At 39.9% G+C, this 25,659-nt stretch overlaps 1 protein-coding gene across 11 annotated transcripts in view; it reads right to left on the bottom strand.

Annotated features, from left to right (window-relative positions):
- Positions 1-25,659, bottom strand: part of LRCH3 (leucine rich repeats and calponin homology domain containing 3) — a 111,092-nt gene that overhangs the window by 52,642 nt on the left and 32,791 nt on the right. For all 11 annotated transcript variants that reach the window (XM_009198817.4, XM_009198819.4, XM_009198818.4 and 8 more), the window contains exons 3-10: positions 24,461-24,587; positions 21,364-21,469; positions 15,440-15,576; positions 13,152-13,261; positions 11,813-11,906; positions 10,365-10,485; positions 6,901-7,049; positions 3,317-3,393 (exon numbers count right to left, since the gene is read on the bottom strand). In XM_009198817.4, the coding sequence (XP_009197081.1) occupies positions 3,317-3,393; positions 6,901-7,049; positions 10,365-10,485; positions 11,813-11,906; positions 13,152-13,261; positions 15,440-15,576; positions 21,364-21,469; positions 24,461-24,587 (921 nt within the window). The remainder of the gene's footprint in view (positions 1-3,316; positions 3,394-6,900; positions 7,050-10,364; positions 10,486-11,812; positions 11,907-13,151; positions 13,262-15,439; positions 15,577-21,363; positions 21,470-24,460; positions 24,588-25,659) is intronic.

Raw genomic sequence — 25,659 nt, 5'->3', positions numbered from 1 at the left:
AAAGACAAGTCTTGCTCGCCTGAGAGCTATCAGTCACTGAGAGGTGATTTTGTCTTTTTAGGTTCTAATTTAACATTCCACTTGAATGGTAGCTCCAAGACGGCAGGAATTTTGACTAAGTTCACAGCTACATCTGGAAAAGAACTTGGCACATAGTAGATATTTCACAAATACCTGCTAATTAAAAACATGAAGTATATATTGATCTTAGAGCCTAACTGGTTACTAGGATCAAGTATGGAGTTCTTATCCAAGGACTGTGCTAAGGTCTAGTATTCTGGAACCCCCAGTTAAACAGTAATCGTGGTTGGGTGCAGTGGCTCACACCTGTAATCCCAGCATTTTGGGAGGCCAAAGCAGGAGGGTTAGTACTTCAGTCCGGGAGTCTGAGACCAGCCTGGGCAACTTAGTGAGATTTCTGACTCTACTAAAAATAACAAACAATTTGCTGAGTATATAGCACACGCCTGAAGTTGCAGCTACTCCAGAGGCTGAGGTGGGAGGATTGCTTGAGCCTGGGAGGTAGAGGCTGCAGTGACCATGATCACAACACTGCACTCCAGCCTAGGCAACAGAGAGAGACCCTGCCACGAAACAAAACAAAACAAAAAATGTAATCCCAGCTTTAGTTTCCAGCACTGCATGCAGCAGACTAAACGTCCTGAATGACTCTTCCAATGGAAATAACCAAAATGCTGAATAAAACAAAACAAGCTTTTAAAATGTATTGCTAAGGTGCCATGAAAATAAAGAATCCACAGACTTTCAAAAAGAAGTAAAAACAGGAACTCTGGACTAAGATGTGGTAGGCAGACTTTCGTCTTCCATGATCTCCGTCCCTGGCCTTACTCTAGTGAATATTGTTGTATTACATTTTTAAAAGGCTTTGCAGATGAAATTAAGGTTACTAATCAGGTGGCCTTAAAACGGGGAGATTATCCAGGTTGACCTAAAATAACCACGAGCCCTTAAAAGCAAAAGACTTTGGGAGATGTGGCAGAAAGGGAAGTGAGAAAGATTCCAAACATAAGGAGGATTTGACCCATCATTCCTGGTTTAAAGACAGAGGGGGCCATGAAGAAGGAATGTGGGTGGACTCTAAACACCACCCACTGGCAACCAGGAAAATAATGGGGACCTCAGTCACGGGGACCAGTAACTGCATCAAACTGAACTCTGCCAACATGTAGGAGTGTGAAAATGAACTGTCCTCCACAGTCTCCACATGAGAATCCAGGTCAGCTAATACCCTGACTTTGGCTTCTAAGTAGACAACCAGGGTGGCCTGCCCAGGCTCTATCCTCCAGAAGGGTATTAATATAATAAAGGGGTGTTGTTCTAAACTGCTAGAACTTTATAACACAAGCAACAGAAAACTAACATATAAGATAACTGAGTGAAAAAGCTAGCTTTTATTGTGAGGGTTTCTACTAAATTCTGGAGCTCTCGAGCTATGATGGATGCAGGACGTGAGAGAGACGAGATAAAAAACGCAGGCCCACTCAGGGTAGGGAATGTAATTGGAAACTCCTGCATAAAACTGGAATCTCAGGACTATACCTTCAATAAAAGGGCACATGGCAACTGAAAAGACATTCTGAAATACATTTCGAAGCATATAAAATTTAATTAAATCTCCATTAGTTAAGTGGTAAGAGTATAAATGGCAAAGTTATGTCTTTTTTCTCGCTACATATTTATTCCATCTATATCTCAGTCCCCCAAGTTAACTTTAATACCCTGTCAAGTATAAGAACTACGTAAATTTACTATCACTTAAGAATAGGCATATCAAGACTTCATAAAACCAGAAGGCAAAGAACTAAAGGATGAAATTTCCAACTACTGCGAAATACTTCATGGCAAGAAACATTCTAGAATTCAAGAATGAGAAGCAGTGCTCTAAATGATCAAGCTAATTTTCAAAATATTCTTTGTTTTTTTTGTTTTTTCTGAGATGGAGTCTCACTCTGTCACCCACCCTGGAGTGCAGTGGCACAATCTCAGCTCACTACAACCTCCGCCTCCTGGGTTCAAGTGATTTTCCTGCCTCAGCCTCCCAAGTAGCTGGAATTACAGGTGTGTCCCACCACACTCAGCTAATTTTTGTATTTTTAGTAGAGACGGGGTTTCACCATGTTGGCCAGGCTGGTCTCGATCTCCTAACCTCAAGTGATCCGCCCGCCTTGGCCTCCCAAAGTGCTGGCAGTACAGGTATGAGCCACCGTGCCAGGCCTAATTTTCAAAATATTCTGAGAGGCACCAACTACAGTGGAAAGATCGCATGGAGACAGGACTGGCTATACATATCACTGTCTCTGCCTATCTCTCTGTTATCCAGTCAAAAATGTAAGTTAAAAAAAATTAGGACTCGCCGGGCGCGGTGGCTCAAGCCTGTAATCCCAGCACTTTGGGAGGCCGAGACGGGCGGATCACGAGGTCAGGAGATCGAGACCATCCTGGCTAACCCGGTGAAACCCCATCTCTACTAAAAAATACAAAAACCTAGCCGGGCGAGGTGGCGGGTGCCTGTAGTCCCAGCTACTCGGGAGGCTGAGGCAGGAGAATGGCGTAAACCCAGGAGGCGGAGCTTGAAGTGAGCTGAGATCCGGCCACTGCACTCCAGCCTGGGCTGGACAGAGCGAGGCTCCGTCTCAAAAAAAAAAAAAAAATTAGGACTCTCGAAACTCGTTTTTTGTTTTTGTTTTTTGTATTTTTGTGTGTGTGTGTGTTTTTTTTAAGACAGGGTCTCACTCTGTTGCCCAGGTGGGAATGCAATGACACAAACTGGATTCACTGCAGCCTCAACCTCCCAGTTCAAGTGATCCTCCCACCTCAGCCTCTTGAGTTGCTGGGACCACACGTGTGCCCCACCATGCCAGGCTGTTTTTTACTTTTTGTAGAGGGTAGAATGATGCTCAGACTGGTCTCCAACTCCTGGGCTCAAGCAAGCCTCCTGCCCTGGCCTCCCAAAAGTGCTGGGATTACAAGTGTTAGCCACCATGCCCAGTCCTGAAGTTCTTTTAGCCCTTTTTATGCATGAATCCACATAGCACCACCACAAAGTCTCATTGCTATCAAGTATCTTCAGATGAATTAACTGTGTAGGTGATGATTTAGATAGTGTCAATTTAGAATCAAATCAATTTTCACTTTTTCTATGGCATGAGTACAAAAAGCACACTGTCATTCAGTTCTAAATACATGCCATCTAAACATCTTTATTATACACAGATCTGCATAAATCCAAAATTATTTTATGTGCTCATCATTGAGTTAAGACAGAAATAAATTAAGTAGAATTGGTTTTTCAAACCTGTTTTGATGTAAATATCTTCTCATATCTTCTGTTTTTTGAAACTCCCTAATGGCTACTGGCTTTACTGGTGAACCCTAGGCCAAAGGATAGAAATAAATAAATTTAATATATTAATCCATAACACTGTGATTACACAGTTCACATCCAATTTGTCATTTAATTAGTATATTACATTAAAAAATATTTTAATAGACTCTTCAAATGTAAACTTTAAGTGTAAAAGCATCATATGCTATACTGCTGCTTTAATAAACAAAAATGTTCACAATTCACATTTATTTTATTTTATAAGAAAGTAGATTTCCTTCTCACTGTATTATATACATTACAGTGACTGAGCACAGTAATATTTATTGAATAATAAGATGTTAGAATTGGAAAGGAACTGAAGAGGCCACTAGTACAGACTTCCATTGAGGACAGAAATTCCCACCTACCCTACCCTGACATTTGCTCAGTTTCTCTTGAATATTTCTGGAAATAGTGAGTTCACTGGGCAGATTACATTTCTTTATTGATCCATCACCACAAATTGTCTCTTATCACACTCATACAAATAGTCTTGGGTGTGTTGGTGACTATCAAGATAAAACAAAAAGTAATTTCTATTTATGGTAAAATACTGTATTTAAAAGAAAAATATTACTGGCAATTTTACTTATTTATGAACTAAAGAGTAAAAGGTCATTTTCAAAAAGTATTACTGAGGAAAATTAAACTGGTTTAAAATACAGACCACACACAGAAAAATAAAACTATAAATCAAAGGTAGAGGATTAAAGGTTATCAAAGGAAAATCTACAGAAGCAATACAATCTTGTTTCAACCAAAAATAATCATCAAAATAGTTATTCATCAAGGGAAAAATAAGAAAACAACTCTTCCAAAAAGCATATCTACAAATCAAACATGAAACTACTTATCATCTACCTCCAAGAAATAGGTACATCACATGTCACTAGAAACTTTTGGTGAGTTACTCCAAAGGGCTAACAACTGACTGTCTTAAAGTCTGGACATGAGATCCCAATAATAAACTACAATTCTGCAACTCTGATGCAAAAATAATTTTTCTAATTTTAGTGAATACACCATTTTACAATTTTTGTTTATTTAGTTAGAGACAGAGTCGCTATGTTGCTCAGGCTGGTCTCAAACACCTGGGCTCAAGCAGTCCTCCTACTTCAGCCTCCCGAGTGGCTGAGATTACAGGAATGAGCCACCAGGCCAAGCTATACCCTTTTAACAAAGAAACAAAAATCTCTCCTAGGATGTTGTATCAGTGACTTACCATCCTAGTTTTTCTGTTTGGTTGGTTGTTTTTTGATACGGAATCTTGCTCTGTCACCCAGGCAGAGGCACAATCTTGGCTTACTGCAACATCTGCCGCCCAGGTTCAAGCGACTCTCGTGCCTCAGCCTCCAGAGTAGCTGGGATTACAGGCGCCCGGTATGACTCCCAGCTAAGTTTTATTTTATTTTTTATTTTTTTTTTTTTTAGTAGAGACAGGGTTTCATCACATTGGCCAATCTGGTCTAAAACTCCTGACCTCAAGTGATCCACCCGCCTCGGCCTCCCACAGTGCTGGGATTACAGGGGTGAGCCACCATGTCCAGCCCCATCCTAGTTTTATGATACTGCAATTATCTAAAATTATTCTAAGACGTACATGAAATTTTCATGACAAAATGAATGTGTCATTCATTTAATTAAAAAAAAAATCATACCATGTTCAGATAGGAATGGTTTATGTATGTGACAAGTATTATAATAAAATTAAATAATAGTAGAGTGTTTAAAATCTCACATAGGTTAGTTTTTAACAATCCATTTTTAGATAAGTGTTCAAGAAAATAAAAAGATATTTCTTCCCTGGTTGTGAAACCATCTAAAATAATGCTGCCTCATCATATTTTCACAGACGCTAAATTTTACGAAAGCTTTATGACACAGAAGTCGTAAAGACTACCATATGTAATAGGCAACCAGAATTTAAAAACTATTATTACAAAACAAACAATATAACGAATTAAAGAAATGATACTATTATTTTTCATAGTAGTATAATAGGCGTTTTTACTTTTAGTAAAGATACTCCATTTATACAGCCTAATTAAGCATAACATGATCAAAGAGAAAGACCAGGAGAAAAGGAAATGAATTCCTTTAAGGATTATAATGTGTCATTGTTCATTTTAATTTTATTGCAAAACAGTTAGGTGCCCCTTGCTCTAGCAGCCTGAACAAGTAGTTTCACCAGTCATCTGGTCCATTGCTATCTCTGGGCTGTAAGACTTTGACTTACATAATTTTATCCAACTTTAAATACAAGAGTGTCTCTTTACCAACAAAACACACTGTGTTCAAAAGTGTTCAGACAGGAAAAACCAAAGCCCCGTTTTAAAAAAAAAGAATGATAATATTGGCTGGGCACGGTGGCTCACACCTGTAATCCCAGCACTTTGGGAGGCTGAGGCAGGCAGATCACATGAGGTCAAGAGTTTAAGACCAGCCCGGCCAACATGGAGAAACCCCATTTCTACTAAAAATACAAAAATTAGCCGGGCGTGGTGGCGCACGCCTGTAATCCCAGCTACTCAGGAGGCTGGGGTGGGAGAATCACTTGAACCTGGGTGGCAGAGGCTGCAGTGAGCCGAGATCACACCACTGCACACCAGCCTGGGCGATACAGTGAGACTCTGTCTCATTAAATAAAGAATGATAATACCACTCTACAACATGTCCCACTTGAAATGATTATTCTCTATTTCTTTTTTTTCTTTCCTTTCAGCTGTCTCAGACCAAAGAGATTATTCTCTATTTCTAAAAGGCTAATACATCATTCTCTAGAAAGGACCCAACTGTTTCTCAAATAATCACTGCTCAGAGCCTGAAACCAACTCCAGACATCAACATCACATCCACTAAAGTGAGGCCATTTTATTATGCTGACAAGACAGACTGAAGAACGCTATTCTATCTGAGACCCTTGGGGAGCTGGCGGAGATTCTGCAGTGGGCTGAATGCACATTTGTTTTCTAAGGCAATTCAATGTTCCACTTAAGAGATACCCAAGAATTTTAATAGCAAACAATTTATGTTCTGTGTGACTTAGCACAAAAGCTCCAATATAATTCAGCATATTATAAATATTCTATGGTTAAGTCTGCATGTTGCCACAAAAGTCAACTTTTTGGTTTAACTGTTAATTAACTACTGACCAAACTATGATTTATCAGTTAGTAACAATATAAAAGCAATAAAAACAACAATGAAAAGCATCACTGTATTTTTCTTTGTACTTTCTTCGAAGGCCTTAACAGTACCTAGACTTCTCTTTTTCCTTCTGCAAAATTCTGAAATCTGTCTTCTTGTTTGAAAAATAAACCTAAAGCCTACTTGAGACTACTGTCTGATGTTTCTGAATAAATCTCAACAATTCGGTACTGAAATTAGAAGTGAACATAATGAAAACAATTAGGCTTAAGTCAACAAATCACTGATACAACAAAACTTTATACTATTATGAATTATTTTCACGAAGGGACAGCAACATATTTAGGCTTCAATCTAGGTACTACCTCATGAGAGATTCGCCGTTGTTCAATATATGCCATAAACTGTGAACTAAGGCTGTCTGAGTCCGGTCCCTTGGGCTGTCTCACCTCGGCCTCTTCTTCCTCTGCGGTACAGCTGTCTATGAAGTCAATCTGATCCAGATCATGTTCCACTGTATACACCACACACACACCCACACACGCACACACACACCAGAAAAAAACATTCGAATTAGATAGCCAATAAAAGACATTTACTTATTTCCTTTTCCCCAAGATTTTCTATTTTGAAAGTGGGAGGGATGATAAAAACTTTAAATTACTTAAGTCTTTTTTTTACCCATTTTATGTCCAAGGTTGGTGGCTCATGCCTGTAATCCCAGCACTTTGGGAGGTGGAGGCGGGTGGATCACCTGAGGTCAGGAGTACGAGGCAAGCCTGACCAATATGGTGAAACCCCGTCTCTACTAAAAATACAAAAATTAGCCGAGCTTAGTGGTGCAGGCCTGTAGTCCCAGCTACTCGGGAGGCTGAGACAGGAGAATTGCTTGAACCTGGGAGACGGAGGTTATAGTGAGCCGAGACCATGCCACTGCACTCTAGCTTGGGCAACAGAGCAAGACTCCGTCTCAAAAACAAAAAAAAAGTAAATAAATTTTACTTATATTTTATTTTGCTTTTCTTTTTTTTGAGACAGGGTCTCACTCTGCCACCCAGGCTGCAGTGCAGTAGTGCAATCTTGGCTCACTGCAACCTCTGCTTCTCACGTTCAAGCGATTCTCCTGCCTCAGCCTCCCAAGTAGTTGGGATTACAGGTGTGCACCACCACGCCCAGCTACTTTTTCTATTTTTAGTAGAGATGAGGTTTCACCATGTTGGCCACATTGGTCTCAAACTCCTGTGCTCAAGCAATCCGCCCACTCTGGCCTCCCAAAGTGCTGGGATTACAGGCGTCGGCCACCGAGGCTGGCACCTGAGTGTTTATTATTTAGTTCACGGTCACTCACAAAAATAGGCTCCAGAAAACCTTAGTCCTAGTTCACTAAAGAACATAGTAATTGATGATAATTATTGAAATAGAGACCTCTAACATTTTTCTTTGGACAGCTCCTTACTGTTTTAAACACAGTAGTTTGAGTTTGTGAGACAAAGAGCAAGATCAGTTTTTAAAGACTGAAGGGCACATCTTCGTGTTTTAGGTCTGGGGCTTATTATCTCTGGAGGAGACAGCAGGTGGAAAACTGAACATAGTCAACTCAAAAGAAAGTAAAAGGCCACACACAAAAAAGGGAAAAGGTAAGAGTAAACTAGACTTGAGAAAGAAAAGAGTTTCTGACTACTATCTCCCTTCCAGTAATTGTTGTCAATTAAACAGAAACAAAAAAGATCAGAACAAAGATTGTCCTGTTTGGAAAACTATCTGCTAGAGGTCAGCAATGTAGATATTTTATAATAGTTTTTGGATGGGAAGGGATTCATTTGACGAATTTTTTCCTCTCAAAATGCTTTAGGGTGAGGAGAAGTACATAAATTATTTTTAGCCACATCGTTCATCTATTAAGTTTGGGAATCCCCCATTATTTTTAAGTTTAAAAGTAATGAAACAACTACTTAAAATGGCACACTAGAAAAAAAAACTTGCTACTAAGACAGTTTCTCCAGAGACGCATTAAACCACAACCTGTTACTTTATGACGTTCTACAGGCTGCCTAAAAATCGCAGTTGCTGGAGCAGTGAACCTGGAGAAGCCTCTTTCTCAAACTAGTCTTCTGACTCATTTATAAATAATTCTGTGAATGCAATTAATATAAAATGAATTATGAGTTATTAGAGTTTTATTAATAGCTAAAAAAGATGAAAAGGTTACAAGTTTACATCCACGTTAGAAGCCAGGTAAATAAATGCATTTTTTTAAATGTGCTAACACTTGTCTGACTAAATACATGTTTATATTAAGACCATTTCTGAAGAAAGCAACTTTACTTCTTCATACAATCTAGACAAGTGTGGCCAAAGAGAAAAATAACACAAGCCATAAAGGTGAACCACATACGTCATTTGAAATTTTCTAGTAGTCATATTTTTTAAAGTAAAAGAGGCAATATTAATTTTAATATATTTTACATTGTCCAATATGTCTAAATATCACTTCAACATATAATCAATGCAAAATATTACTACTTTATATGCTTTTTTTCAAATGAAGTCTTCAAAATCTGATGTGTGTTTTAAACTTACAATACGTATCAATTTGGAAAAGCCACCTTTCTTTTTTATTTCCTTTTATGAGACACAGTCTCATTCTGTTGCCCAGGATGGAGTGCAGTGGCGTGATCTTGGCTCACTACAACGTCTGCCTCCTGAGTTCAAGTGATTCTCCTGCCTCAGCCTCCCCAGTAGCTGGGATTACAGGCATGTGCCACTATGCTCTGCTAATTTTTTTTTTTTTTTGGATTTTTAGTAGAGATGAGGTTTCACCATGTTGGCAAGGCTAGTCTCAAACTCCTGACCTCAAGTGATCCACCTGCCTCAGCCTCCCAAAGTGCTGGGATTACAGGTGTGAGCCACCATGCCCAGCCTAAAAAAACACATTTCAAATACTCAATAATTACCACATGTGGCTAGTGGCTACCATACCGGCACAGATCTCAACATTATTTTAAGTCTTAAATAAACTGATGGAGAAAGATACCTCATACGAGAGAAACACTGAAGACTACTGAAATGTAAATGAAAAATGGTAACGACAGGAGGAAAGAACATAAGATGGTGAGGAAAAAGACAGCAAACCATTTAATTGAAATCATCACGCAGAAATGAAAGCTCTTCTCAGATAAGTAATAGGTTTCTGGAAAAATCAAAGTCATTTTCCCTTATAACTGGCCCTCAAAATGTAAATATGAAGTTAAACATTAAACATTAAATTCAAACCAATTCAAGCAATACAGAATGGAATGCGAAAATCAAGAGTCTGCTTCAGAAAGTATAAGCAAGTAGAGTGCTACTTGCCAATGAACTACAAATTTTTTAATGTCAGAATAAGGAAAACTGCAATTCAGATGCCCCTGAAGAGCATCTGACAATTCCAAGTGAAGAAAAGGTAAACGCTAAAAAAAAAAAATGCACTAAATTTCTAAAAGGGATCAAATGACCACAGCAAGAATCTTAAAAAGGGAGAATGGTACTTCAAAAGGTCATGGTTAAATCCAGATTAATGAAGATCTACTCCAGGTGTACTGTCTCTAATAAAGTTTCCTCCCAAAATAAAAATAAGGGAGAAATACTATATTTTAACTCTGACTGAAACCAGAAATCATAGTTTCATCCCAATGGAAAATAGCATTTTTCAATCATATATGAAAAGAAGTATTTAAAAGAAGAGTGAAGAAGCTATAGGTACACAAACAAAAGCAGTGGGTGTGAAAAAGACAACTTTAAAAAGTTAAATGACTGCAAACACTTTCGATGTCACTGGAATTACGTTTACCTCCACCATTTGTTACCACTAAACTGCCGCGATTCTCTTGGTACTGGCTTTCCCTTCGTAGTCTTTGTTCTTTAGTCATCTCTGCTACTCGAAGAGGCAGATCGGAAAATTCATCTGTAGGCTTAAAAAAGAAGCAGAAATGTGAACAATCATTTTCCAGCCTGGCGGCTCACGCCTGTAATACATGCACTTTGGGAGACCGAACCAGGGGATCACTTGAGGCCAGGAGTAAATCAGCTGGGGGTGCTCACGCATGCCTCTAATCCGAATACTTGGGTGTTGAGACGAGAGCATCGCTTCAGCCCAGGACTTTGAGGCTGCAATGAGATAGGATTCCACCACTGCACTCCGGCCTGTGCGAACAAAGCGAGATCCTATCTCAAAAAGATAAAAACCTGGCCTGGAGTGGTGGCTGATGCCTATAATCCCAACACTTTGGGAGACCAAGGTGGGAACGATAAACCCAGGAGTTTGAGACTAGCCTGGGCAATACAGGGAGACCCCGTCTCTAAATTAAAAAAAAATTAATTAGCCGGGCGTGGTGGCATAAGCCTATAGTCCCAGCTACTCAGGAGGTTTATGTGGGGGGACTGCTTGAGCCATGGGCGTGCCACTGCACTCCAGCCTGGGTGAAAGAGCGAGACTCCGTCTCAAAAAAAAAAAAGATTCATGACTCCATAAATCTATCCATATAGATTTAAAATATCTACATATATATCTGTATCGATACAGCCACATTTATGAACCCACCCACCAAGACATACAAACACAATTCCAAATTACAAATGGGATGTGGTCTAAAATTAATTTGCTTTTGATTCACCATAAAACAATGTTATAAATAGTAGGTTATCAATCTTGCTAACAAAAGTTTATTTAATAACTTAATGCATCGCTAAAATATTCACATTAGTAATTTTTATTTTTTTACTTTTTTTCTTCTGTAGACCTTCTCTGTGGACACACTAATTTTTAAGAGCAGAAAACATAATACAAATAATTTAAAAACCAGGAAAATGACAGAATTAGCTAGGAGGTTGTTCCTCCTGAGCACATGAATACTCTTCACTAAGGTCCTCATCTCTACCCATCGGCCTGAAGTCCCACTTGTTCTCTCACCGTCTCTCGCCTCTGCTCAAGAACACCCCACCCTTCACATTTTAGGCTTCAGTTTCCACGGGCTCAGCTCCTGTTTGCCTTTCTATGATATGCAACTATTTCCATGAGACAATGAGGAAACAGGCAGGTGGAAATACGCATGATGGAAAGCCGGTAAGGAAGCAGAACACCAGTTCCAGCTGTAGAATGTGGGAATCTTACCCCCACCTTGACTTTTCTGTATTTTATGTAGTGAGAAATTGAATCCGGTTAAGGCACTTTTCATTTTCATCATTTTATTTTCTCTTAATCAGGTGTTATAACACACACGGATTATAAAAAACACTTACTTCATTCCCTGACCATCTCTTATCACCACTGTCCACGCTATTGAAGCCTGAATCAAGGGCTCCATACGGGCGACTTGAGTACAGTTCTTCATGGCTGCCAAAAAGAGACTTTGTTACTGCAAAGTTTATTATTTTAACAATTAACATTTGAAATTAAACAGATCAGTTTTCTAAAAAAACAAGCAGTCACTTAACTATTAGAACTAAATGGGCTTTAATTTTTTAATATGAAAAATTCCAAATAGAAACAAAGCAAACAGAATAGTATGAGACCCCATGTACTCATTATTATCCAGCTTCAAAACAATCACACCTCTGCAATTCTTGTTCACCCAATGAGGCGAGTTTACTGGGACTGTGCTTTTAAGCAAAATTTGAGAGGTTCCAAGAGAAGGCCTGAGGGGTTCTCTTTGGAGTAAAGTCCATAAACATTATTTCACTTTCACTGAAACATCTATCCTGCTTGTTTAAAGGCCCAAGAATTTAATTCTTGCTACTTAAGACTGCTCTATACTCAGGAGGCTGAGGTGGGAGGAATGCTTGAGCTCAGGAGTTTGAGAGACCAGGCTGGGTAACACAGTAAGACCTTGTTACAAACAGAAGAGATTGTTCCACGGTTGGGACTGCCAAGCAGATGACCTTATAAGTCATGTTATGTAGCTGAGGGACTCATAGACTTATAAGTCATATGTCATGTAGCTGAGGGACTCAGACTTATAAGTCATGTTATGTAGCTGAGGGACTCAGACTTATAAGTCATGTTATGCAGCTGAGGGACTCAGACTTATAAGTCATATATTATGTAGCTGAGGGACTCATAGACTTAAAAGATACTGAAGTGATGTTAATGGTCAACAAATCCAACTCTTCCCTCCTTGTAGGAAAAATGAAACCCAAAAAGTATGAATGACTTGCCTTCAGCTAGTTATTTCAGCAGCAGAGCTAAAGTTAATGTTCAAGTCACTCAGACCAGTAGTTTTCAACTGGAAGCCTCAAGGTGACATTTGGAGACATTTTTGTTTGTCACCTTGGGAGGGTACTACTGGCATCTGATTGGCAGATGCCAAGGACGCTGCTAAATGTCTTACAATGTACATGACAGCCCATCACAACAAAGAATTATCTGATATAAAATGTCAATAGTCCCAAGGTTGAGAAACTCTTAGAACTAGACTTTGCCAGATGTAGGTAATCAACACTACAATACAAGCATTCTGAGGATAACAGTGTTAAAACAGGTTATTTCCCTTTAGTCAAACATTCAGGCAAATTAAAGTATCCATTTTATTTGATTCCCTGTGCAAAAAATATGATAGGCAAAGAGACAGAATATACTTACCAGGAGCCAAAACCCAATGGTCTCCTATCATAATCTGGCAGATCTGGAGCAATCTTACAAGCTTGTATGTTCAGGTATTTAAATATGTGGACTTTGCCTTTTATACATATCTAAATAAAGTAACATAAATGTAGACAAATTATTACTCATCTGAAGTATGCTCCTTTTTATCATATCAACATTTTATGTAACGTACATTGGGAACAGGAGGCATTTCTATCAAGTACATACAGTAATATTAAAAAACGAACATTCTTATAACAAATTATATTATTTGGTTAAGTGTTATGTTAGGTGTTTAACTGGTAAATATAAGTTTTCATTTTCTAGTCACTAATAAATTTCAGTAATATTAAAATAAATAATTTTTGATTATACTGTTCAAATACCAAGTAAACTTATCACACTGATTAGTTTGCATAGTCAGAGATTTAAAGCATTTCTCCCCACTAGATTACGTGAAGCAACTTTTACTTTTAGGAATCCAACAATCATATACAATTATGTTTTTGATTTTGCTTTGAGAAAGAAGAGCAGGACATCATGAAATATTACATATATTTCTGTTACATGTATTTCTGTTGCTACTTGTTCCAGAAGTCAAAACACAAAGTCCTGAGGCTTATAAGACCCTTCTATTGTTAGGAAGTTTACTCATAAAGTTTTATAGTTGCCATAAAGAGAAGCACATGTGGCCGGGCGTGGTGGCTCACGCCTGTAATCCTAGCACTTTGGGAGGCTGAGGCGGGTGGATCACTTGAGGTCAGGAGTTCAAACAAGCCTGATCAACATGGTGAAACCCCGTCTCTACTAAAAATACAACAAATTAGCTAGGTGTGGTGGCGGGGGACTGTAATCCCAGATACTCGGGAGGCTGAAGCAGGAGAATCACTAGAACCCAGGAGGTGGAGGCTGCAGTGAGCCGAGATCGCGCCATTGCACTCCAGCCTGGGCGACAAGAGTGAAACTTCATCTCAAAAAAAAAAAAAAAACAAAACAGACAGAAGCATATGCTTGTACAAAATCGTCAATAAATTGCAGAGTTAAAAAGAGCTAAGGGGGCTGGGCGCGGTGGTTCACGCCTGTAATCCCAGCACTTTGGGAGGCCGAGATGGGAGGATCACGAGGTCAGGAGATGGAGACCATCCTGGCTAACACAGTGAAACTCCATCTCTACTAAAATACACAAAAAATTAGCCGGGCGTGGTGGCGGGCGCCTGTAATCCCAGCTACTTGGGAGGCTGAGGCAGGAGAATGGCATACACCTGGGAGGCGGAGATTCCAGTGAGCCAAGATCGTGCCACTGCACTCCAGCCTGGGCGACAGCAAGACTCTGTCTCAATAAAAAAAAAAAAAGAGCTAAGAGAAAATAATGAGTTGGCAAACATTTATAGGTTGTAGGATGTCCAGCATCTACATGTAAAGCTACCTTATAATTATTACTGTATAGCTTCATTTCAGTCACTGATAAACGACTAAAATGTCTAAACTAGGAATTTGTGACTTTTAGAATTAGGAAGGTTGTAATAACAATGATCAGAAAAAGAAATGTACTGATAGATTTTAGCTCTGAAAGCTGAGTATTTTTATTTGTCTTGCCCTATTGCCCAGTCTGGAGCGCACTAGTGCGATCTCGGCTCACTGCAGCCTCCGCTTCCTGGGTTCAAGCGATTCTCCTGCCTCAGCCTCCTGAGTAGCTGGGACCACAGGCACCCACCACCACACCCAGCTAATTTTTGTATTTTTAGTAGAAACGGAGTTTCACCATGTTGGCCAGGATGATCTCGATCTCCTGATCTTGTGATCCACCCGCCTCGGCCTCCCAAAGTGCTGGGATTACACGCATGAGCCACCACGCCTGGCCTGTCTCTAGCATTTATGGTGTCTACACTCAAATTTTACAAGAAAAATATTAAGAAATTAAAATTTTATTAGAAAAAAATGTAGGGAAGAATTCTTCAATTTAAAAACAAATACCAATTTAGAGAAAGGAAAAACACTTCTGGAAACATTATCTTCCAATCCATTAATTCAAGGCTTCTCAAAAATACATATGCATGTGAATTTATTTTAAAAGAAGTTATTTTCTAACAGAATGATAAATGTACAGAAAATTTTAAATTTCATCCTTTGTCCAAAAAAAAGTCCATACCATGCTTCCACTATGGTTTACCTGACGCTTCCTCTATGGTTTACCTGACGATTCCTCTATGGTTTACCTGACAATTCCTCTATGGTTTACCTGACACTTCCACTATGGTTTACCTGACGCTTCCACTATGGTTTACCTGTGCAGGAGGTGACTGTAGTGGATTGTTATCTAGGGTGATCATCTGTAGGTGCCTGAGGTTCCGATAACAAACAGGGATTGTGGTAATTTTATTGCATGAGAAGTCTAACCGTATCAAAGGCAACTCTGCCAGCTCTGCATGAAGGTAAAATGGAAATGAACAATTAATGATGTTTTACAACTAAAGAATTTTCACAAAAGCTTCTAGTTAAATGTGATTTTAACACAGATACTTACTCCCATTCTCTTTTAGTGATTAACTGGTAGCAAAGTGGTAAAAATGTGACAAGTGGTAAAAATGAGATCTAGTTGCCTATAGATAGGATGACTAATAAAAAGCAAGCAGCTTTGACCCGCTCAGAACTACAGAAAGTCTCAGAAGCTGGAGGCCCTGATACCACAAGAAGGTGAGGATAACAAAAGGATTAGATAACACTCTATATAAAGAACAGTTAAATGCCTGGGTCCACAGCCCCCACTAACGCAGCTGGGGCACTATCCTTCTCCAATGTTCCCAGCAGTCAGCAAGTTCTTTTCCAGTGCAATTGAACCAAAAATGCTCTGAACTCAGGGATCCCAGGCACAATGGAAAGTCAGGAGGAGTTGCCAGCTGAAAATGGAGAAGTCAAAGTCTACACACTTAACATTAAGACCTCAGCACCTTCCCACCCCACCCTATCCTACTTCATCCCCAGGAATGGCCACAGTTAAGAATATACACAATAACATAGAAGAAATGGAGCTTCTTTCTCTGGTAAACCTCACAGTCCCATATATAAGGCTTTTATATAATGATACAGAATTTCTTCTAATAAAATGCACAGCTTGCTGCTTAATGACCATTATACAATTTCTGCCCAGTATACTCAGAACTTCTATTCAGCTATATAAAGATAGTATATGATCCACAGACATTTAGACATCTCCAACATCAAAACCAACCAACTAACCAAAAAAAGGAACTCAGAAGAAACAGGTATTTTATAGAAAGCAGAAGAAAATTTTGAAAAGCTAGACTATCTTTAGTTTCAGAAAGAGAAGGTCCTTAATCACTGAAACATAAAAGGAATGTTTTTTAAAAATCACAGAATAATGAGTTTGTAGAAATAAAAAATATAATGGTAGCAATTAAAAATTCATGATGGTTGGAACTATTTTACCATAAGATAACACAAAATGACAAAGAAATGAATAATAAAAAAGATAAGAAAAATCATCAAAGAGGATCAACAAAGAGGTCTAATAACATCCAATTCAAAATAATTTGAAAAGGGGACAGAGAAACCAGAATAAAGAAAGTTATCAAAAAAAAAAAAAAGATGTAAAACAATTTCCCAAAATGGATATGGATCTCTGGTTTGGAAAGGGGCCCACCAAGTATCCAGTACATTGAATTAAAACAGCTCATACTACGGCACATTCACATACGACTCCAGAGCAGCAGATAAACAGGGACCATCGTGAAATCTTCCCGAGAGCGAAAGCTGGTCACAGAGGACTGGGATTAAGAATGAACGGCATCAGATTTTCAACCGTTAATTTTAAACACTGAAAGCGGAGAGTGAAAAAAGACTTAAAAGTCTTGAAAGAAAAGTTTTCAACCTAGATTTATAATCCAATTATTAATCAAGGGGGGACACAGAATAGACATTTCTTTTCAAGTGAAGTCTCAAAAATATGTTCTCCTATGACGTGTTCTTGGGAAACTACTAGGAGATGTCCTCCAGCAAAACAGGGAGTAAACTGAGGACGATCCAGTCTAGGAATCAGAGTATTTAACACAGAAGAAAGCAAGCTGGGCAGCAGGCCGGGCACAGTGGCTCACGCCTGTAATCCCAGCACTTTGGGAGGCCGAGGCGGGTGAATCACAAGGTCAGGAGTTCAAGACTAGCCTGGCCAAGATGCTGAAACCCTGTCTCCACAAAAAATACAAAAGTTAGCCAGGCGTGGTGGCGGGCACCTGTAACCCCAGCTACTCGGGAGGCTAAGGCAGAGTCGCTTGAACCCGGGAAGTGGAAGTTACAGTGAGCCGAGATCGTGTCACTGCACTCCAGCCTGGGTGACAGAGCGAGACTCCGTCTCAAAGAAAAGAAAAAAAAGCTGGGCAGCAATACTAGAGAACAGCCAGTCCGTATCAGAAGAGGAAAAAAGGGCTCAGTGAGGCAGAAGTGCACGGAAAAAAGGGATAGAGAATCTGACTGGTTTGACGAGGAAGACTGTTGGAAAAAGAGGGCGGAATTAGCAATACACACACACAAAAATAAGCATATAAAAAGATAAGAAACTATTACCTCTAGAAAAAAAAAAAAACATGTACAAGAAAAGAAATAAAATCAGAGTACATCACTTGAATTGGCAGGGAATAATGTTTACATAATTATAGTAATGTGAACACTGAATAACAATTTAATCAAAAGTTGTGCTAAAACTACACTGGGAAGATGGGAGGAAGGCAGTAAAGGCATGGTATGTGATAGTGTAAGGAAACTAAATCCTCATCTATCACAATAGGAAGCTGACATAAGTGTCAAAGTTGCCCAAACCAGCAATAGCTATAAAAATGTATCAATTAGAAATATGTCAGCAGTCTGGACACTGTGGCTCATGCCTGTAATCAGCACTTTGGGAGGCTGAGGTAGGAGGACTGCTTGAGCCCAGGAGACCAGCCAGGGCAACATGGTGAGACCCTTGTCTCTACAAAACAATACAAAAACTTCTGGGTGTGATGGCACATGTCTGTGGTCCCAGCTACTTGGAAGGCTCAGATGGGAGGATGGCTTCAGCCCAGGGAGTTCGAGGCTACAGTGAGCTATGATCACGCCACGCACTCCAGCCTGGGCAACAGAGTGAGACCCTATCTCAAAAAATAAAAATAAAAAAAAAGAGTCAAAGGAGTTTAATGAAGATACATACTTTTGGCCATTGAAATTGGTGTGCTGGGAAGTTTGAGGCAGGGGAACGATACTATTTAAGATTCTTGGCTGGACGTGGTGGCTCACGCCTGTAATCCCAGCACTTTGGGAGGCGGAGGCGGGCGGATCACGAGGTCAGGAGATCAAGACTATCCTGGGCAACATGGCGAAACCCTGTCTCTACTAAAAATACAAAAGTTAGCTGGGCGTGGTGGCACGTGCCTGTAATCCCAGCTACTCGGGAGGCTGAGGCAGGAGAATCACTCGAACCCGGGAGGCAGAGGTTGCAGTAAGCCAAGATGGCGCCACTGCACTCCAGCCTAGGCGACAAAGTGAGACTCTGTCTCAAAAAAAAAAAAAGGACTCAATATTTTTAAATATTTTTTGAATGATGTAACGTATTATTTGGTAAAAGTTAAAATTAACTTTAAATCAAAATGGCAACATAACAAAAGATAAATGATATCTACCAAATTGCAATGTTAGAAATTAAACTTCCACACGAATGAATGTAGCTATTGGAATAAAGCTTCACCTGCCAACTCAGTTCAACTATATGTGCTGAGATTATAAAATAAACTGTTAAAAAAAATTGAAACTATTTGTGTGATAAACCATTTTGTCAGCAGTCTACAATCAAAATAAGATACAGAAATAAATTAGCTGATAAAACTATTAAGCTTCCATTGTCATCTGAAATTCTCAATTTTCATTTTGATTAAAACTCTAATATTCATTAATTGATATCACACTAAATAAATATTATTATAGGAGTAAGTATTTGAAGACCAATCATAGTAGGTGAGTCCTGAGTACAGAGGTAACCCTAGAGAGAAATTTGGGGTTATAAGGTCCTAGAGGTCATGATTTTGGTTTTGCTAACCTTCATTTACATTCCTGAGTTGGTAGCAAACAGACCCAGGAGAAAATAAGGCCCTGAGGATAAAAGGTGGGAAGGTTCCTGGACAAATCAAGTGAGATGAAAGACATGTGAGATTTTGGTTGCAGTAAAGTATATAAAAGTGACTGAAAAGGTCACGTTCTTACACATTTACTTGGAATCCAAAATGCCAAAGCTCCACTAGTACTTTAGAACTAAATATTATGCTGGACCAAATTGGTATAAATATTTGAATTCTACAGGGAAAGTGAAAACATCATTAGTTAATTCAACATGTATTGTGGCCAGGCGCAGTGGCTCACACCTGTAATCCCAGCACTCTGAGAGACTGAGGCAAGTGGATCTCTTGACCCCAGGAGTTTGAGACCAGCCCGGGCACAATGGCAAAACCCGTCACTGCTAAAAATACAAAAATTAGCTGGGCATGGTGGCGAGTGCCCGCAGTCTAAGCTACCTGGGAGGCTGAGGTGAGACGATCACCTAAACCTGGGAAGTCGAGGCTGCACGAGCCATGTTCATGCCACTGCACTCTAGCCTGGGTATTGGGAGTGAGACCCTGTCTCAAAACAAACAAAATATTAATTGTACACTGTAGTCATATTTTGTCAAAGAACCTAGAAAATCACTGTCATGAAAACACCTTGAGAAGACTCATTGGTATTTTACAATAAATTTCTGTATATGATTCAAATTAATCTAGAGAACAGTGCAGGGGAAAGTAAATGAGAGCACAGCAGAGACAAGACTTGCGATGAGCTGATGACTCTTATTGCTGGGTGATAAGCAGAAACATGTAGAAGAAATATATATTCTGGATCTCATAAAATAACAGCTCTCATTTTCATCTTCCTTTCTAGCATTCTGTTTATTAATTTGTGAAAGATTGATAAATTAGACTTAATTGTTTAATCATTTTTATCATTCAAATATGTATTTGAATGATATGGCTTGTAGTCAGCCTGAGTAAGATAACCTGTCTCTTAGCGCAGTCTCTCACCCCATTTACCATTCACTCTACACATCACCTCTACATGGTTCATTAGCCTCTGTTTGAACATCTCCAGTGACGGGTAAAGTTAAGTTCAGGTCAGAGTCCATTTTTAAGTGAGTGCTAACTGCGGGAATGTTTTTCATTATACTACATACTATCTCCTTATCCAAACATGTTACATTTCCCCCAAACAGTCATGCTTACTGAAATTTCCAGTGACCCTACCCTGAGTTATTGATTACATTGGTTGACAATATCTAAAAATAAAATCAAAGGCCAAGAGTTATCAAACCTTTTCATTGAAGAGGCTTTTAAAATCCACAGTGGTGGCCGGGCGCGGTGGCTCAAGCCTGTAATCCCAGCACTTTGGGAGGCCGAGACGGGCGGATCACGAGGTCAGGAGTCGAGACCATCCTGGCGAACACGGTGAAACCCCGTCTCTACTAAAAATAAAAACAGGCAGGCCCGAGGTGGGGCGGGCACCTGTAGTCCCAGCTACTCGGGGAGGCTGAGGCAGGAAGAATGGCGTAAGCCGGGGCCGGAGCTTGCAGTGAGCTGAGATGGCGCCACTGCACTCCAACCTGGGCTGACAAGCCCGAGACTCCGTCTCAAAAAAAAAAAAAAAAAAATCCACAGTGGAACAGATAACACTATTAAATAAACCATTAGATTTCAAACACTGGAGGTAACACACTGTCTCACACACACACACACACACACACACACACACACACTCTCTCTCTCTCTCCTTTTTTTAAACAGGGTCTCTTTCTGGTGCTCAGGCTAGAGAGCAGTGACGCCACCATAGCTCACTGCAGCCTTGGCCTCCTGGGCTCAGGGACTCCTCCCACCTCAGCTTCCTGAGTAGCTGGGACTACAAGAGTATGCCAGCCCATGGGGCTAATTTGTTAATTTTTTGTAGAGACAGACTCTCTGTGTTGCCGAGGCTGGTCTGGAATTCCTGGGTTCAAGCAATCTTCCATCCTCTGCCTCTGAAAGTGTTGAGATTACAGGCATGAGTCACAGCGCCCAGCCTGGATATAACCCTTATACATTTTTGTCTTGATTAGTCTGAGAGAGCTTAAAATAATAATAATAATCATTTCATAGTTTCTTACCTTCAGGCAAATGTACTAGGTGATTTCTTCTTACATTAAGGTCTCTCAAGGCCTCCAGGTTACCAATTTGGGAAGGTATAGTTTGAATTTCATTGCAGCTCACATCCTATTTTGAAAAGATACAAAATAAAGATTGTCCTAACATTACAAACTTGTCTGCTTTAAACTGTCTATAAAATTAGGTATGTTTGGGAGACCTTCTGGTATCTTAATAGCTTAATTCAACAGTTCTGACAAGCGACTACCTACAGGCTCCAAGATTAATAAATTCAGAATACCGTAAATCTGAGGTCAGCCAAGGTAATTTGCAAACACATCATTATGTGAACAGAGGGAAGCTGCCACATTAACACTTAAAACTGTGCCAATACGACTGAAAGAAATCACACATTTACTATTCAGAAAAGGCCGCCTGCTGCCGAGTGTGGTGCTCACGCCTACTCCCAGCACTTTGGGAAGCTGAGGCGGGTGGATCGCATGAGCCCAGGAGTTTCAGACCAGCCTGGGCAACATGGTAAGGACTCGTCTCTATTTTCTTTTTTTAAAAAAGAAAGAAGAATAAAAAAAGACCACTTGCTAAATTTTTCAATAAGCTTCAAACGTTTTTTAATATTCTTAAAATATGCTTAGAGAAAAGACTAGTTTTACTTTTCCTACCAATTAATAATTGAAGTAGAATCAGAAGCTAGACTTTTTTTTTTTTGAGACGGAGTCTCGCTCTGCCGCCCAGGCTGGAGGTGCAGTGGCTTGATCTCGGCTCACTGCAAGCTCTGCCTCTTGGGTTCCAGCAATTCTCCTGCCTCAGCCTCCCAAGTAGCTGGGATTACAGGCACCCACCACCATGCCCCGCCAATTTTTTAAATTTTAGTAGAGAGGGGGTTTCACCATGTTGACCAGGCTGGTCTGAAAGTCCTGACGTCAGGTGATCCACCTGCCTCGGCCTCCCAAAGTGCTATGATTACAGGCAAGAGCCACTGTGCCTGGCCAGAAGCTAGACTTCTTAGTCCAATGCTCTAGGCATGAAAAGGGTTCTAAAAGAAGTTGAAAGGATATAGGTTCAAATCCTAGCTAGAAAAAAAGTTGAAGGGATATAAAAATTGAGTTTGAACCAAAAGGTAACAGCAATATATAATCTCTCAGAAAATATGTATGTAGAAAACAGCAGTTTGCTTTCACTTACTGAAGAGGAAAAAAATAGTGAGCCAACAAGGATGTTGCTGAAAGACCATCAGATGGGAATGGAGAGCTTTAAGGATGCTCATTCATGAATTTTTTCTTTTTTTTGAGACGGAGTCTCACTCTGTCGCCCAGGCTGGAGTACAGTGGTGTGATCTCAGCTCACTGCAACTCTGTCTCCCGGGTTCAAGCGATTCTCCTGCCTCAGCCTCCCAAGTTGCTGGGATAACAGGTGCCACCATGCCTGGCTAATTTTTGTATTTTTAGTATAGATGGGGTTTCACCATGTTGACCAGGCTGGTCTCGAAGTCCTGACCTCAGGTGATTTGCCTGCCTCGGCCTCCCAAAGTGCTAAGATTACACGTGTGAGCCACTGCGCCCGGCCAGGACACTAATTCTTATTCTGCCACAAGTTCCTTATATGACTGAGGATATCAATTAACCTCTTTTGTAGAAAACTAAAAGCTTCTGTAACACATCTCTATCTTTTAAGTATTTAGGACTGAATAAGTAGAAACAAAATGTTTAAATGATTTGAAAATAAGAATTTGAATTAGAGTATAGTTTACTTCTAGTTCATGTTTTTAACCCAAGTTCTGAAGAGATGCTGATAAACATACATTCTGATCTTTATGTCCTAGGTCTAACTGGCTCCAAAAATAGTGGTCTAGAATGTAGACTCTAGTTTTAATATATTTGTGGATTTTCACAAGTAACCTCTTATATTCACAATCTAACTGAAAAAAATGATTCACCTATATTACATACGTATTAATTTATGATAACCATCTTCCATCTTTGTTAATAAACCTACATGAAAACATACCCCTAATCCTAATGGATGTAATTGTATTTGACCACTTCAGAACGACTTCAGGTAGTCTGGTTTCAAATACTACTTCTGTTATATAACCTTAGGCAAATTATTTAACCGATTTTGAGTGCTAGCTTCCTCAGTTATAAAATGAAAATAATTTTAGTAATCAATTCATTATCATGGTGATTAAAAGAGAAAATTGTTATTCCCATGCTCAGAAGGTAAATACTCAAGAAGTGATTAGGTGAAGGAGTTCAATTAAGTGTCTTAGAAAATACACGGCAATAGGCCGGGCATGGTGGCTCACGCCTGTAATCCCAGCACTTTGGGAGGCCGAGGCGGGCGGATCACAAGGTCAGGAGATTGAGACCATCCTGGCTACCACGGTGAAACCCTGTCTCTACTAAAAATACAAAAAATTAGCCAGGGGTGGTGGCGGGCGCCTCTAGTCCCAGCTACTCCGGAGGCTGAGGCAGGAGAATCCCTTGAACCCAGGAGGCGGAGCCAAGATCCCAGTGAGCCAAGATCGCACCACTGCACTCCAGCCTGGGCCACAGAGTGAGACTCTGTCTCCAAAACAACAAAACAAAAACACATAGCAATGAAGTATATTTTACTTTATAATGTGGGAGATAGGTTCTAAAGATATAATGTAAGGCAAAAAATAAACCTAACCTTTGTAGTGCCATTCCCCTATAGGAGCTAATAAAAAATCAGAATATTGATGATACAAATACATTTATTTTGAAAAATTCAATTATATTAACATATCTCAAAAATTTAATGACACAGAAATCATCTAATATTGCTTAGAACATAATTCTAATGCCTTTTTCCCATCTGTGTGGGCTGATTAGGCTTGTACTTTCAGTTCTTAGTTCTGTGTGCCAACCACTTGAGTACTGAGAATTCAGTACATGACTCATTACCAACACTGGAAAATAAGTCAAAAACGTATCTCAATAATAAATCTTGGCCATATAAGAGACTATAGTACGACTTTGTAGACATCTCTCTCTCCAAGGTTTCATACACATACACACACACACACACACACACACACACACACACACACATGCTGGACGATCAAAAATATTAACTTACAAGTTCCATCAAATGTCTGAGGTGTCCAATTTCTTCTGGAAGTGACACCAATTTATTATTACTAGCAATTAAGACTTTCAATGGCAAATTACACAAGTGTACCGGCAATGTTGACAGTTGGTTCCGACTAAATGGATAAGCAGAAAGAAGAATCAGAGTCCACCACTGAAGAAAAATTTTCCCTCTTTCTCACTCTATACTCAGTAAAATAACAAATATGAGTCTTGCAAGAAACAAACAGGGTACTACTGGAGTTCTAGCGTTCGTTTTACTGGTGGTCGCTTTATGGTTACAGGCACAGTGTTGAACTTAATCTGCATCTTACAGAGATTTCTCATCTGTAAACTGAAGATCTTCGTATCTCCCCACCTACCTTACAGGGCTCCTGCACAAGAAAACTCCTTGGTAAACGATGAAGTGCTACATAAACACAGCATTGTTTTATTCAAGTACAATTTACGCAGGAACATATTTTTTAAAAGGTGGATAATATCATCCTCCTTCCTTCTGAAGATTTCTTTCTTTTTTTTTTTTGAGACAGAGTCTCGCTCTGTCACCCAGGCTGGAGTGCAGTGGCGCGATCTCGGCTCACTGCAACCTCCGCCTCCCGGGTTCACGTCATTCTCCTGTTTCAGCCTCCCGAGTAGCTGAGACTACAGGCGCCTGCCACCTCGCCCGGCTAATTTTTTTTGTATTTTTACTAGAGACGGGGTTTCATCGTGTTAGTCAGGATAGTCTCGATCTCCTGACCTCATGATCCACCCGTCCTGGCCTCCCAAAGTGCTGGGATTACAGGCATGAGCCACGGCGCCCAACCTGAAGAAGATTGCTAAATAAAACTTGTAATCTGTTTCCCTCATCATTACAATATTATAATCAAATGCTCATAAATGGTGAAAATACGGCAGTAAGTTGTGATTTCATAGATCATACCAAGTTACAGGTAAAGAATTTTTATTTATACAAAAACATGCAAACCAGAACTAAAAGTACAATAATAAAACACATCTATCGGCCGGGCGCAGTGGCTCACGCCTGTAATCCCAGCACTTTGAGAAGCCAAGGCAGGTGGATCACCTGAGGTCGGGAGTTCGAGACCAGCCTGGCCAACATGGCAAAATGCTGTCTCTACTAAAAATACAAAACTAGCCGGGCGTGGGGGCTCACGCCTGTAATCCCAGCACTTTGGGAGGCCAAGG

Source organism: Papio anubis, chromosome 2, assembly GCF_008728515.1.
Source record: "Papio anubis isolate 15944 chromosome 2, Panubis1.0, whole genome shotgun sequence".
Classification (NCBI taxonomy): Eukaryota; Metazoa; Chordata; class Mammalia; order Primates; family Cercopithecidae; genus Papio; species Papio anubis.
The sequence above is the reverse complement of the archived record's forward strand: the minus strand, read 5'-3'. Positions and strand labels throughout refer to the sequence as shown.